Source organism: Spinacia oleracea, chromosome 2 (genome assembly GCF_020520425.1).
Source record: "Spinacia oleracea cultivar Varoflay chromosome 2, BTI_SOV_V1, whole genome shotgun sequence".
Taxonomy (NCBI): domain Eukaryota; kingdom Viridiplantae; phylum Streptophyta; class Magnoliopsida; order Caryophyllales; family Amaranthaceae; genus Spinacia; species Spinacia oleracea.
This window is the reverse complement of record NC_079488.1, coordinates 69,732,119-69,744,178: the sequence shown is the minus strand read 5'-3', so window position 1 is coordinate 69,744,178 and position 12,060 is coordinate 69,732,119. Positions and strand designations below refer to the sequence as shown.

The 12,060-nt window shown below is 32.9% G+C and overlaps 1 protein-coding gene and 1 long non-coding RNA gene across 3 annotated transcripts; both read left to right on the top strand.

The window, feature by feature from the left end:
* The first annotated feature begins 1,443 nt into the window (after positions 1-1,443).
* On the top strand, positions 1,444-4,366 carry LOC110778196 (uncharacterized). The gene is made up of 3 exons (XR_002530694.2): positions 1,444-1,629; positions 3,713-3,830; positions 4,009-4,366. It is a non-coding gene; the product is annotated as an uncharacterized lncRNA (long non-coding RNA).
* A 4,486-nt stretch (positions 4,367-8,852) lies between these two features.
* Positions 8,853-11,963, top strand: LOC110788251 (SNW/SKI-interacting protein). Of its 2 annotated transcripts, XM_021992885.2 has the most exons (3): positions 8,853-9,149; positions 9,546-11,419; positions 11,680-11,963. In XM_021992885.2, exon 2 carries the CDS (start codon positions 9,615-9,617, stop codon positions 11,412-11,414), a length of 1,800 nt encoding a protein of 599 aa, XP_021848577.2. In that variant the 5' UTR covers positions 8,853-9,149; positions 9,546-9,614; the 3' UTR covers positions 11,415-11,419; positions 11,680-11,963. The 2 variants fall into 2 exon arrangements, with proteins under 2 accessions (XP_021848577.2, XP_056692934.1); XM_056836956.1 differs by lacking the exon at positions 11,680-11,963 and having other exon boundaries at positions 8,900-9,149; positions 9,546-11,588.
* Positions 11,964-12,060: the final 97 nt, after the last annotated feature.

The window sequence follows — 12,060 nt, the reverse complement described above, 5'->3', positions numbered from 1 at the left end:
ACTTTAGCTGGATAAAGTAGATGGAAGAGGTAAGTGTTAAGTGATGAGGTAAATGGTGGGACGAATATTAGGCGGGTATGGTATCGAAGTAAACGATGGATGGAAATAACTTTTTGTTTGACACGGAAGGTGGACGGGGCTGAAAAAATTTATATGCATTATTTGTTTTAACTTTTTAAAAAATCTTACATTGAATGGGGGCAATGACAAAGCTATCAATAATTATTCCCTTAAATTTAATTGGAAGAATATATATAAGATCGATTTAGATGATTATTGCCTATAACTATAGTTTAGATTTCGTGCAAATTTAATATTTGGATTATAAGCCGTGCATCGCACGGGTTTTATACTAGTTAGTACTAAAAATGGCTCATAAGAGCTCATTTAACGCAGAAAAGTACTAAGGGATAGCTTAGATAGCCTTGTTAACTACCGGGTTGCTTCAAAAAGGTCAGAGTAAAACATTATGGCCTTGGTGGATGAATTTCTTGAGTCTTGACAAGTGTTTCAAATCCCAATTTGGGTTGAGGTGAAATTGTAGAGTTCGGAGTTTGTTCATACTATTGCATTAACATTTATCGGTTTTTTATAACCTCACTTATAGAATAGATATATTTAGTAAGGAAATTTTGGTTATGTAATTTGATGAAATACTATTAAATTTAATTATTTTTATAATACGATTGGTACAAAAATATGTGTAGCTTTATATTTTATAATGAAAACGAATGTTAGTTATGTTCTACAAATCCATTGGACGGAGGAGTGCGCGCATGTTGTTAGGCAAATAATTGCGAGCAAATAAAAAGTAAAACACACTATTTTATATGTTCATTTTCTTGATCATGTAAGACCATGAGTCAGTTTTTTCACTATTTAGATATTTTAAATAGAGATGATGTCTTATTTTTCTTTGAATTATATAACTTTGAGAATAATTTTTCTTGCCTATTATTTTTTGTAATGAGTTGTGATAACTCAATTTTTAGTTTTTATAGAAATTCGCACGCATCGCGTGCATATAACACTAGTTTATTTAGAACAAACACAAAACCATGAAATTAACAGAGAAAAGAATAGGAAAAAAAATAATGTTGTGTTTTCTTTTAGCTAATCAAATTTGTTTTTTTCCCCTCTAAAATGTATTTCGACTTTGCAACTCAATATACAATTGTAACATCAAAATTTTGACGTACTTATAAATAAAGTAGTACAAAAAATAAAGTTTTACCCAAGTAAAGAAAATTTCTCAAAAATTTAGTTCACCAATTGTTGGTTAACCAACTTTATTCTAAAATTGCATATATAATGAAATTCATATTATTCTCAAATTGCATATAGTTGGAAATAGTAGACATTGGGTTTTGAAAAAAAAGGAAAATTAAAACTGAAATATGTTTTCAGTTTTATCTTTAATCTTTAACCTTTAAAAAGTGGGAACTATCTACTGTAGATACCCACTTTCAACTGCACTCTGCCCGTCTCCCTCTCTCCTTTCATTTGTACCTTCATCTCTTCTTCCGCCCTCATTATTCTTTCTCCTTGAATCCTCCCTCATTCATGGAAAACTGATTTCATGGAATTCAAGCAATGTCTCTTCATTTTAATAAAATGATTAATGTTCTGGTAAATTTTCTCTCTATTTTGCTCTCAATTGTCAATTTCTAGGTTTTCTGTTTTTTTTTTGTTTTTTACTTTTCCCCGTATTTTTTCTCCTTTCTGGGTGAAATTGCTCTCTCAGATCAGGGTATTGTGATGATTAGACTTTAGTGTGGATTTCTTGCCGGGTGAATGAGTGAGGATTCAATTTTAAGTTAGCGGTAGACGGTAAGTGCAAGATGTTGTTTCCTCAACCCTAAATTCTGGGAAGAGGGTATATTCGATTTTCTATTATTTTGGTATTTACTATCTATTCTTCTCGTGTATATGAATTTTGAAGCAATTGAGGGCAAAAAATTGTTCCCTTTTGCAATTTCCTAGCTTAACGCTGCTTTGTTTGATGTGTTGTGTTGTTCATGTATTTATATTTAGGGTTTTGTCCTGGTTTTTTACATGTGTTAATTGGTGGGGAGATTAATCATGTTTAATTTGGGATATATGTTGATGGTAACCTAGCTTGGAGAGGGAGATAAGAAAGCCGCATATAAACAAGCGAATACAGTAATGTCTTCTTAGCTATCCAAGTTTCAAAACACAATAGCATCATCAATTACACACATGGTGCTTCCAATTAAAACACAACTTTTGTAGAGGATTTCTTCTATATAAAGGAGTTTTTCTTTTTAAGAGGACATAAAGTAGGTAACACAAAATTCAATATAAGAGAATATAATCACTAAATTAAGGTCAACTAATTAAACTTAGTTGAATTATGTCAGAACAACCCATAACCAACCTTAAACTTTGGTATGCCTAATCTTAATTAGGTAAGTGTATAGACAATAGTGTTTCTGTAAAGCATTATAATGATATAACTTGTTATTAAATGACCCCAAACTCATTGATAACAGGGGCATAAAGGGAAAATGTAAAAGACCATTTTTCTATGGTTTCTTAAATATATACAAAGCTCAAATTCTGAAAGAAAATGGGATTTGAATTACTTTGCATATAACTTGGAATATTACTTTGCTACCTGTTGCCTTTTTATCTGATGTAATCTATAGGAGTGTTGAATTACAGTTAATACTATCAATTTAGAATGTAGCAGGGATTGAGTTTGGAATGAAAATAAAACTGAGTAGTGGCTATTTGTGTTCTGTGTTGGACATGAAATTGAATTGGGTATTTTGATAATTGCTTCCTCAAGTAATTTCTCACTGGTGGAGGATGATGTACCGGGCTAAGCAAGGCTCATGACTTGTTACCATACTCACATTTCTTGCCATGGATGCAATATTTCAAGTACCAACTGATAACGGCCTAAATTTGCTGGTGGTGTTTAAACCCGTTTAATTATTTTCTCGACTTTTTTGTTATTTATTGTTGTTGATCCTTATTTTCTTATTTCATTTGCGCTTTTTTATCAGAATGATGATAACCTTTCCTATATCAAGTGCATGTGGTGTGCTTGATTGCCTTGTTCAGGGTGGTGATCACTTTTTGTCAAGAGAAATGATGAGAACAAATGTACATGAAAAACTTTAAGAATATGTCCTATGCGGTTACATTTTCATTGTAGTGGTCAATGAGAGCATGAGAAACTTAAGAAAATTTGTTTGTGATTTAGGCCATCTGAGATTAGCTTATCTCATCAGAAATGTTGTTCCTTTGTCTGGCTTTTAAAATGTAAGGTTTTGTTGTAGTCTTTAGATTGGACGTCAATTTAGAAGGTTTTTTCTCATCATACTTAAGGTCTTGGTAAAAAAAACATATTTGGGCTTCATTGGGGAAGGAGAGCTGGTAAATATAAAGTCAATGGCCTTGGATCTATTGAATATGACTATATGAGCCAATACTTCAATATTCAAATTATATGCACCACTTAATTTGTCTTGTCTTTGTTCAATGTACGTGTAACTAATTGAGATTTTTTTTGGCTGTTTATATAAGTTCATAATTGATGTCTTTGCCTGGTCGATCCGCTCATTACTTATCTTAGAAACATGAGTGCTTTAGCATAGGATTGATTATCAAATTTAACACATTTTAAATGCTTGTTATTTCTATCAATCTGATTAGTGAGTTCCTCTATTGATATCTTTTGCAGAAAATGGGAAAATGCGTATTGATAGAGGGGACATGACACTTGCTTATATGGAAGTAATGGAACTCAAGCTCCCGTGTGATATTGAGACTCATGACCTGCTCGATGCTGGAATATAGTAGTATGAGACTTTCTTCTATTTCCTTCAAAAATTCCTATTTAATTATAATTCTGTCAATACATATACCACTCACAATACCACTTGTGTTCCAGTAGATTAACTTGTCTGACTCATCAGCATAGGTTTCTAACAATATTGACCATGATCACACTAAATTCATGTGGGTTCTTTGATATAGGATTCAGTGCGGCTTTGGATGAGACCCTGATCTAGGAAGAAGTATTCCAAGCTAAAGAGGTTGACAAAATGTACCTTTGATGTTTATCAAAGTCAAGCATTTAGTATCTCCTTTGTGGTTAAAGGAATTTATGGCGGTGAGATAGACAACAAAATAGGAAAACTTATATATGCTATTTTTTTTTATTTTTTATTTTGCATATTATAGATAATTGCTTAATGCATGGTATAAAATGATGGTTAGCTAAAACAATTATACAAGTCTGTAGTTTTTTTTTTTTGTATTTTGGTATGATAACATATTAACATACCAACTCATTCAATTATCGTTAGTACAAATATCGAAAACAATTATATAAGTCTGTAGTTTTTTTTTTTTTTTTTTTTTTTTTTTTTTTTTTTTTTTTTTTGTATTTTGGCATGATAACATACCAACTCTTTCGGCTATCGTTAGTACAAATATCGAAGCATTAGAACAATGGAAACACCAAATCAACTATTCCTAATTAAGCATATACGCGCAAACGCGCGCTTCCTGCCACTAGTATAAACTAAAAACTAAAAATAACAAATGATATCAAACAGGCCCTTAGTTTTATTTCCTTATCAAAACTGACTAATTGGGCTTATCATATACATTAACCATTAATTTTATTGCAGATACAAAAGGAACACGATATTACTTATCTCAAAGATGAGAGGTAAACCATTTAAAAGAAAATCTATCTATTTATTACATTCTAATAAAACAGACACCAGGAATAATATATGTCAATTTTCGGTGAAATTTTTTCCAACAAAACTTTTGTTTCCTTGTTATTAATTTATTTATTTCAATAATTTGTATTTTACTAAAACTTTATCATTCCCTATTTATTTGGTTTTCAATACAAATATCCAACTGTAATTTTATTTCTCAAACAATAATATTTGTAAAACTGTAAAATATATTCTATCTTTATTAATAGTTTGAAAATATGTCAAGATATTTTGTACTACGTACTACTTTATTTTTTAACAATCCTTTTGTTACTTAAACATTTTATAAAAAATGTCTCTTCAATAGCATCAAAAAAAATATTCTATAAAAAATGGTCAAATAATAATTTCAGAATAATTGTATGTGCACATAACCTAATCTAATTAAGACAAATTTGTGTCCTTACTTATTAGGGGGTGCATGTTCTCTTCTCCTTAAAATAATAGGTTCAATAGGTCCAGACAAGCTACAATTACCAAGTAAATATAATCCAATAAGTTTGATAAGTTTACACTTTCTCTATCACCGGGTTCAAAATGTTTAATCAAGTCCATGACCAAGTTCACCACATCAAATTAATAATTTCAGTTCAAATAAGTTTAGGCCTAACCACAATAACTATATACTGAAAAGACAACATGAATGACATGTGTCATCTTCTGTTGTATCTTTAGATTTTTTTTCCTTTTTTAGCCCTACTCTATTTTTGGAAAAGATTCGGTGATATTTAAATAGAATATTACACATTATATCTTTCTTTGTAGAATCGAAGTGGATCTTCTTTACCAATTACTACCTCCGTTTCATAAAGTTATTTACAGTTACTATTTGCACGGACTCCAATGCAATATTTAACTACTATTATATCCAATTTCGTAAGTGGAAAAAATATAAAAAATTGATATTCTGAAAATACATACCGAGACCAATCTAACAAAATATTACATGTAAAGTTTTAACGTATATAATAGTGAGAATTTACGGTCAAAGTTTTCATATTTTGGACACATATTCCTAAGTGTAAAGAACTTTCAGAAACGGAGGAAGTAGTATAATTCAACAATAATATTATTTATATAAAACTTAAAATTTTAGAAGTCATATAAAATCCTTATTTTAATAATAAAAAAAAAGGACATACGTAGTACTCTATATGTAGCATAGGGAAATGATAAATCCAAGGAAGAATTTCACTTCTTCCAAGGAAATCACCTTTAAAAAAATGTGGATTTCCTTGGAAGAAGTAAAATTTTCCTTGGATTTATCACTTCCCTGTAGCATATGAAGTCATCACCTATTTTATATGCAGCATGTCGTAAAAAAAAGTGACATTTTTCTATCAATAAAAAAAATTGTGACATAATATTATAAAAATAAGTACCCCGTATTTGAAAATATCATAATATACTACCTTTGTTCCTTAAAGTTCTTTACGCCTTGGAATATGTGTGCAAAGTATGAAAACTTTGATCGTAAATTCTTACTGTTATATACATCATAACGTTATCATGTAAGATCTTGTTAGATTGGTCTCGAAATGTATTTTGAGAATATTAACTTTTTATAATTTTTTCACATACGAAATTGGATATATAAGTGGTCAAATATCGCATTGGAGTCCGTGCAAATAGTAAGCGTAAAGAACATTAAGGAACAAAGGTAGTATATCCTCGATATTTTTTTATACCCGATTTTAATCCGTATAAGAAAACTATTCAACGCTACATTATAATTAATTTGTTCATTTTCATTTAATTTTTTTACTAATAGGTTCAACTACTATAGCATTCCTCCCCACAATTAAGTCTCTATATGTATCACAAAATATTTCATGATTTTTCTATTCTTAAAAAAATATATTAACATTGTTTAGGATTAAATTTGTGATTGGTGGAAATTGAAAGACTTTTTACAAAGAAATTAAAATTACCACAAGAATATATCTTACTTTATTATTTGGCTTACGTTTAAAAGTCATGATGTCAAATTCATTACTGCAATATACTTTTTATGAAAGTAAAATTAATTCATTAATAAAAGGTCATACGACGTCTACAAAAGAGATTTGAATCTATCAAATACATAACAAATTGAATCAAATAAAACTTGTTTTTTTGCAAAACTACGATCATTGCACGTCGAACATCTTATATACCCTCTAACACATCGTTGTTTGATACAACTTTCAACGAGGGAGTCTTTTGATCTGTTGTAGTTTTGATATTGAATTAAATCAGATTCAATTGGTTGTAGACGTAGAACAAACATCTGTTGTGACACCGTATAGATCTTCATCGTTGAATCAATATATTTCTCTTGTGAAATAAAATAATATTCTTCCTTCGTACACCACAAGTTTAGGATCCTCTAACCTAAGAAAAATTCACCCTAAAAGGAGAAGAAAAACTCTGTCTTTCGAGGGAGAACAGTTCCTCGCACAAGGAAGAAGTATTATTAACCCTAAAAAGCAAACAAAATTAAAGAAAAGAACAACAAATTAAATTTTATAAAAAAAATTGAGGCTTTCCACCGATAACAATCGATGGAAGCCCCTTCAAAATTCACTAATGGAGGCTAGGGTTTAAGAGAGGGAGATGAGGGAGAGAACAACGACCTTTATACAAGGACAATATTATCCTTACTGCGATATACTTAAAACTACATTAGGTATTGTGCACGCACGAATATTCGAAAAGTATTATTTGATTATATTTTTTTATAAAATATTCAACTGAAATATTTATCCCTTAAAGCTAATGCGTAATTAATAAATCTTGAACGGTCTCATTTAATCATCTAATATTAAATTTTCTCCCTACTACACATTATATATTTTATTTGTTGAACATGATAATATGCCAAAATATTTGATACGAAGTATGTTTTTCTGTAATTGATATGTCAATTTGACTAAAATATTGTCAAAATCGCCTAATACTATAATATTCTATAATCTTATACGAAGTATATTTTTTCCATACATAGCAGTTTATACAAAAGGAAAGAAAATAAAATAATAAATAAAGTAGATATCTTTTTTAGAAAATAATTTTTTTGGCGGAAAAATTTTACACCAGAAAATGACATGTGTCATTCATGGTGTCTGTTTTAGCATAATGTAATTTAATAGATATCTTAAATCCTTAAATGATTATTATTTGATTTTCTCATTATGTGGAATCACTGTTAATAATAATAATCATTAAAAGAAAAACAAATGATTCTCTTACTTTGAATAAACAAGGATGATAAAGTGATAAAATTTACTCCACATGTGATTAATTTATATGATTTCCAATATCAAGTTTCAAATTTATTTTATTTCTTTACATATTTTATTTGCAAATTATTGGGGAAGTAATAATATCAAAATTAACTTAATACCATTGGTGCATTGAACGAGTTCAAAACTAGTAAGTTGAAGAAAATTTATCCTAAGTGTCAACTTTCTTCAGTATTTTTTATTTTATTTTTAGGGAAACTTTATTCAGTATTTCAAATACATGTTTATCGATCAGTTGCAACAGTAAGATAAAACAAAAATCAAAATATAAAGACATATGGAGTACGAAACATCAATAAAAAGTGGTGAAGTTGCCAATACAATGTCATCCTCTATAACCCTAGTTAACATCACTTCTTTAATTATTTCAATACATATGCTTACTTTTAAAAGCTTGTCTAAGTTTTGATTTGCTTCTCGTTTTCGATAGGTTAGCGTGGTGTTAAACTACTAAATAGAATATGTGGGATTCCCTTGTGCGTTCGTGCTAAGTGATTGAATCGACCGCGAGCTGAGGGGTGCTCGACCGACTCGATTTTTTTTGTTATTATATGCTCGATTCATGCTCACTAGCTACTCGCTATGCTTGATAATGCTTTGATCGACTCGTGCTCGTTAAAGTCTTGAGCCGAGTTGAGTTGCTCGTTAAAATTTGGCTCTTCTAGAATTCTAGATTGATCTTTGATCTTTGATATATTATTTTTATATTCCCTGTTTTAAATTATAAGCACCCATCGCCATCGCGTACATAGAAAGTTAGTACCTATAAATATTACAGCTGGACAGGCTTTTAGAGCATGCTTTAACTTATGTTCGTTAACCTTTCGAATACGAGTGGAGTGTAGGCGAGCCGAATTTTGACAGATCTTTTATCTTTAGCCAAGTTGAGTCCGAGATGGTCGATTAGCAACTGCCACCAAGTGCCAAACTTAATCCGAAGCCCAATCACAATCGTAAATCCGAATTCAAAAACAAATATAATACCAAAACCGCCTCCAGCCACCACCACCGTGCCCCTATATAGAGAGAGATTGAGAGACAGAAGACGATTTTAGAGAGATAAACTTCTCAAGTCTTAAACTCCAGCTTTTCGAATCAGGTGAGTTCCTTACTTCGTTTTTTCTTGTCGAATTTTGTATTAGGGTTGATGAATCCGAAAAAAATACCTGAAATTTATGCTTACGTAAATGCTGATTCCTGATTTATTAGGTTTTTACTCGACGAATTTGCTCAAATTTAAATTTGATTACCTTTATTTCGTTAAGATTTGTATGTGTTAAGATCCTTGATATTAGGGTTTTAATTTTTTTGCTCTCTTTTGAATCTATATTTTGCATTTGGATTCAATTTTTGGGCATGCTTTAGGATTGTATTGCTTCGCTGTGATATTTGATCTGATTTCAACTGTAATTGGTGTCCTGCTCGGTTCAAATTTGTTGTTTCTTTAATTGGTGCTACATAAGATTGATTTTCTTTCGTTTTTCTTGGTTGGCAGTGTATTGTTGGACTTGAAAGATAAAACTTGAGGTTTTTGAGTGTCGGAGCTTGTTTAATTGATAGAGCCATGTCGACAATGAGACTGCCACCAGCAAAATCTTCAACAACTACGCAATACGACCACACTAATGACCCCTGGTTTAAAAGCCGTTTTAGTGCTCAAGAAGATGAAAAGGCTTTAGCTCTTAAGGAGTATAATGTTCCTGTTTATTTAAAGCGGCAAGGGTTTAAACCTCGAAAACCTGAAGATTTTGGCGATGGAGGGGCGTTCCCTGAGATTCACATGGCCCAATATCCCTTGGGAATGGGCAGGGATAAGAAACCAACTTCAAAAATATTGGCTATTACAGTGGATAGTCATGGGGATGTGGCGTTTGATAATATAGTGAAGCAGAATGAAAATGCATCGAAAATTGTTTATTCCCAACACAGGGATCTTGTGCCTAAAATTTTGAGGGGGGAGGAGTCTGATTCAGAGGAAGAATTGGATGAGCTGCAGAAGCAGATTGATGAAACTACTGAAGCTACTAAAGCTGCGATTGAGAAGATAGTTAATGTGAGGCTGAGTGCTGCTCAGCCCAAGAATGTGCCGAAGCAGTCAACTGATTCTAAGTTCATCAAGTATAAGCCTTCACAGCAAGCTCAAGCCTTTAATTCTGGTGCCAAGGAGAGGATTATTAGAATGGTAGAGATGCCAGTGGACCCTCTTGAACCTCCTAAGTTCAAGCATAAGAGGGTTCCTAGGGCTTCAGGTTCACCACCTGTGCCGGTCATGCATTCACCGCCTCGTCCTGTGACTGTGAAAGATCAGCAAGACTGGAAGATTCCACCTTGCATTTCAAACTGGAAGAATCCTAAGGGTTACACCATTCCATTGGATAAGCGTCTTGCAGCTGATGGAAGGGGCCTTCAAGACGTTCAAATCAATGACAATTTCGCAAAGCTTTCTGAGGCTCTGTATGTTGCTGAGCAGAAGGCTAGAGAAGCTGTGGCAATGAGATCAAAGGTCCAAAAGGAGATGGCAATGAAGGAAAAGGAAAAGAAGGAGCTGGAGTTGCGTGCTTTGGCTGCTAAAGCACGGTCTGAGAGGACTGGTATTGCAGCTCCTGTAGCTGCACCTGCTCCCTCTTCCAGAAATATGGATATAGAAGACGACATGAGATTTGATTACGGTGGCAGAGGAGAGAGAGAAGTGGTGACGAGGGAGGCGAAAGAGGAGAGGGAAGAGAGGTTGGGGCGTGAGAAAATACGTGAAGAACGGCGACGAGAGAGGGAGAGGGAGAGAAGATTGGAGGCAAAAGATGCTGCCGTGGGGAAGAAGAGTAAGATTACTAGAGATAGAGATCGTGATATTAGTGAGAAGGTTGCTCTTGGTATGGCATCTGTTGGGGCTGGAAGGGGTGAAGTCATGTATGATCAGCGATTGTTCAACCAAGAGAAAGGTATGGAATCTGGTTTTGCTGCCGATGATCAGTACAATGTATACGACAAGGGATTGTTTACTGCACAGGCTACACTTTCCACTCTATACCAACCAAAGAAAGATGTGGATGGTGAAATGTATGGAGGAGCTGATGAACAGCTTGAGAAGATCAGGAATACGGAGAGGTTCAAACCGGACAAGGGATTCACAGGAGCTGCAGAGAAGAGTGGTAAGAGAGAGAGGCCTGTTGAGTTTGAGAAAGTTGCTGAAGAAGCTGATCCATTCGGTTTGGATCAGTGGTTGACTGAAGTGAAGAAGGGTAAGAAATCTCTTGACAAAATTGGTGGTGGAGGTACAATGAAAGCAAGTGCTGGGTCTACTTCTCGAGAAGCTTATGATGGTGGCTCTGGAAGGAGTAGGATTGCCTTCGACAAGGGTCATTAATTAAGGTCTCCATTTTCTCTTGTACTTTATGACCATTCTGTTAGCTTCTTTCTGTTTTTGCACTATAGCTGATTTGCATTTTATTTGACTGTATAATATGTAACCTGCTGGGAAAAGCCACTGTTCAGGTTCCTACAAGGTTTGAATAGAGATCTTTGTGGTTTTCATGGTTAATTGTTGTCATCTACTTATCCCAGAGTTTAGATGTTATACTTAATTGATGATAAAATTGATTTAGGAATCCTAACTTTTGGCAACTTACCAGGGTACTTTTTTTGATCGACCCTGCAAGAGTTTATGAAGGCGATACAAGGAAGCTGCACACACAAATGGTAAAAGAAAGTGTCCCACGCGATAAATTGATAAATTTAAATCGCAATGGTAGCGAAAAAGTCACAAAACTGGCCAGAAATGTGAAACTCAACTGTGTGATTTTCATGCTCCTAATATTGTATTTTTTCGATTAATTTTCCTCATTTCCTACCAATTTGTAACCCAACTTCCACTTTTTTTTAACCAGTTTGGTAAAATGGCCTTGATTCTAGTCAATTGTTAGCTGGAAACTTCCCTGCAGTGCCTACTACGAGTCCACGACCCAACAGACAACCACATCAGGCGGATAATCAATGTAAGGAAGACGAGAAAA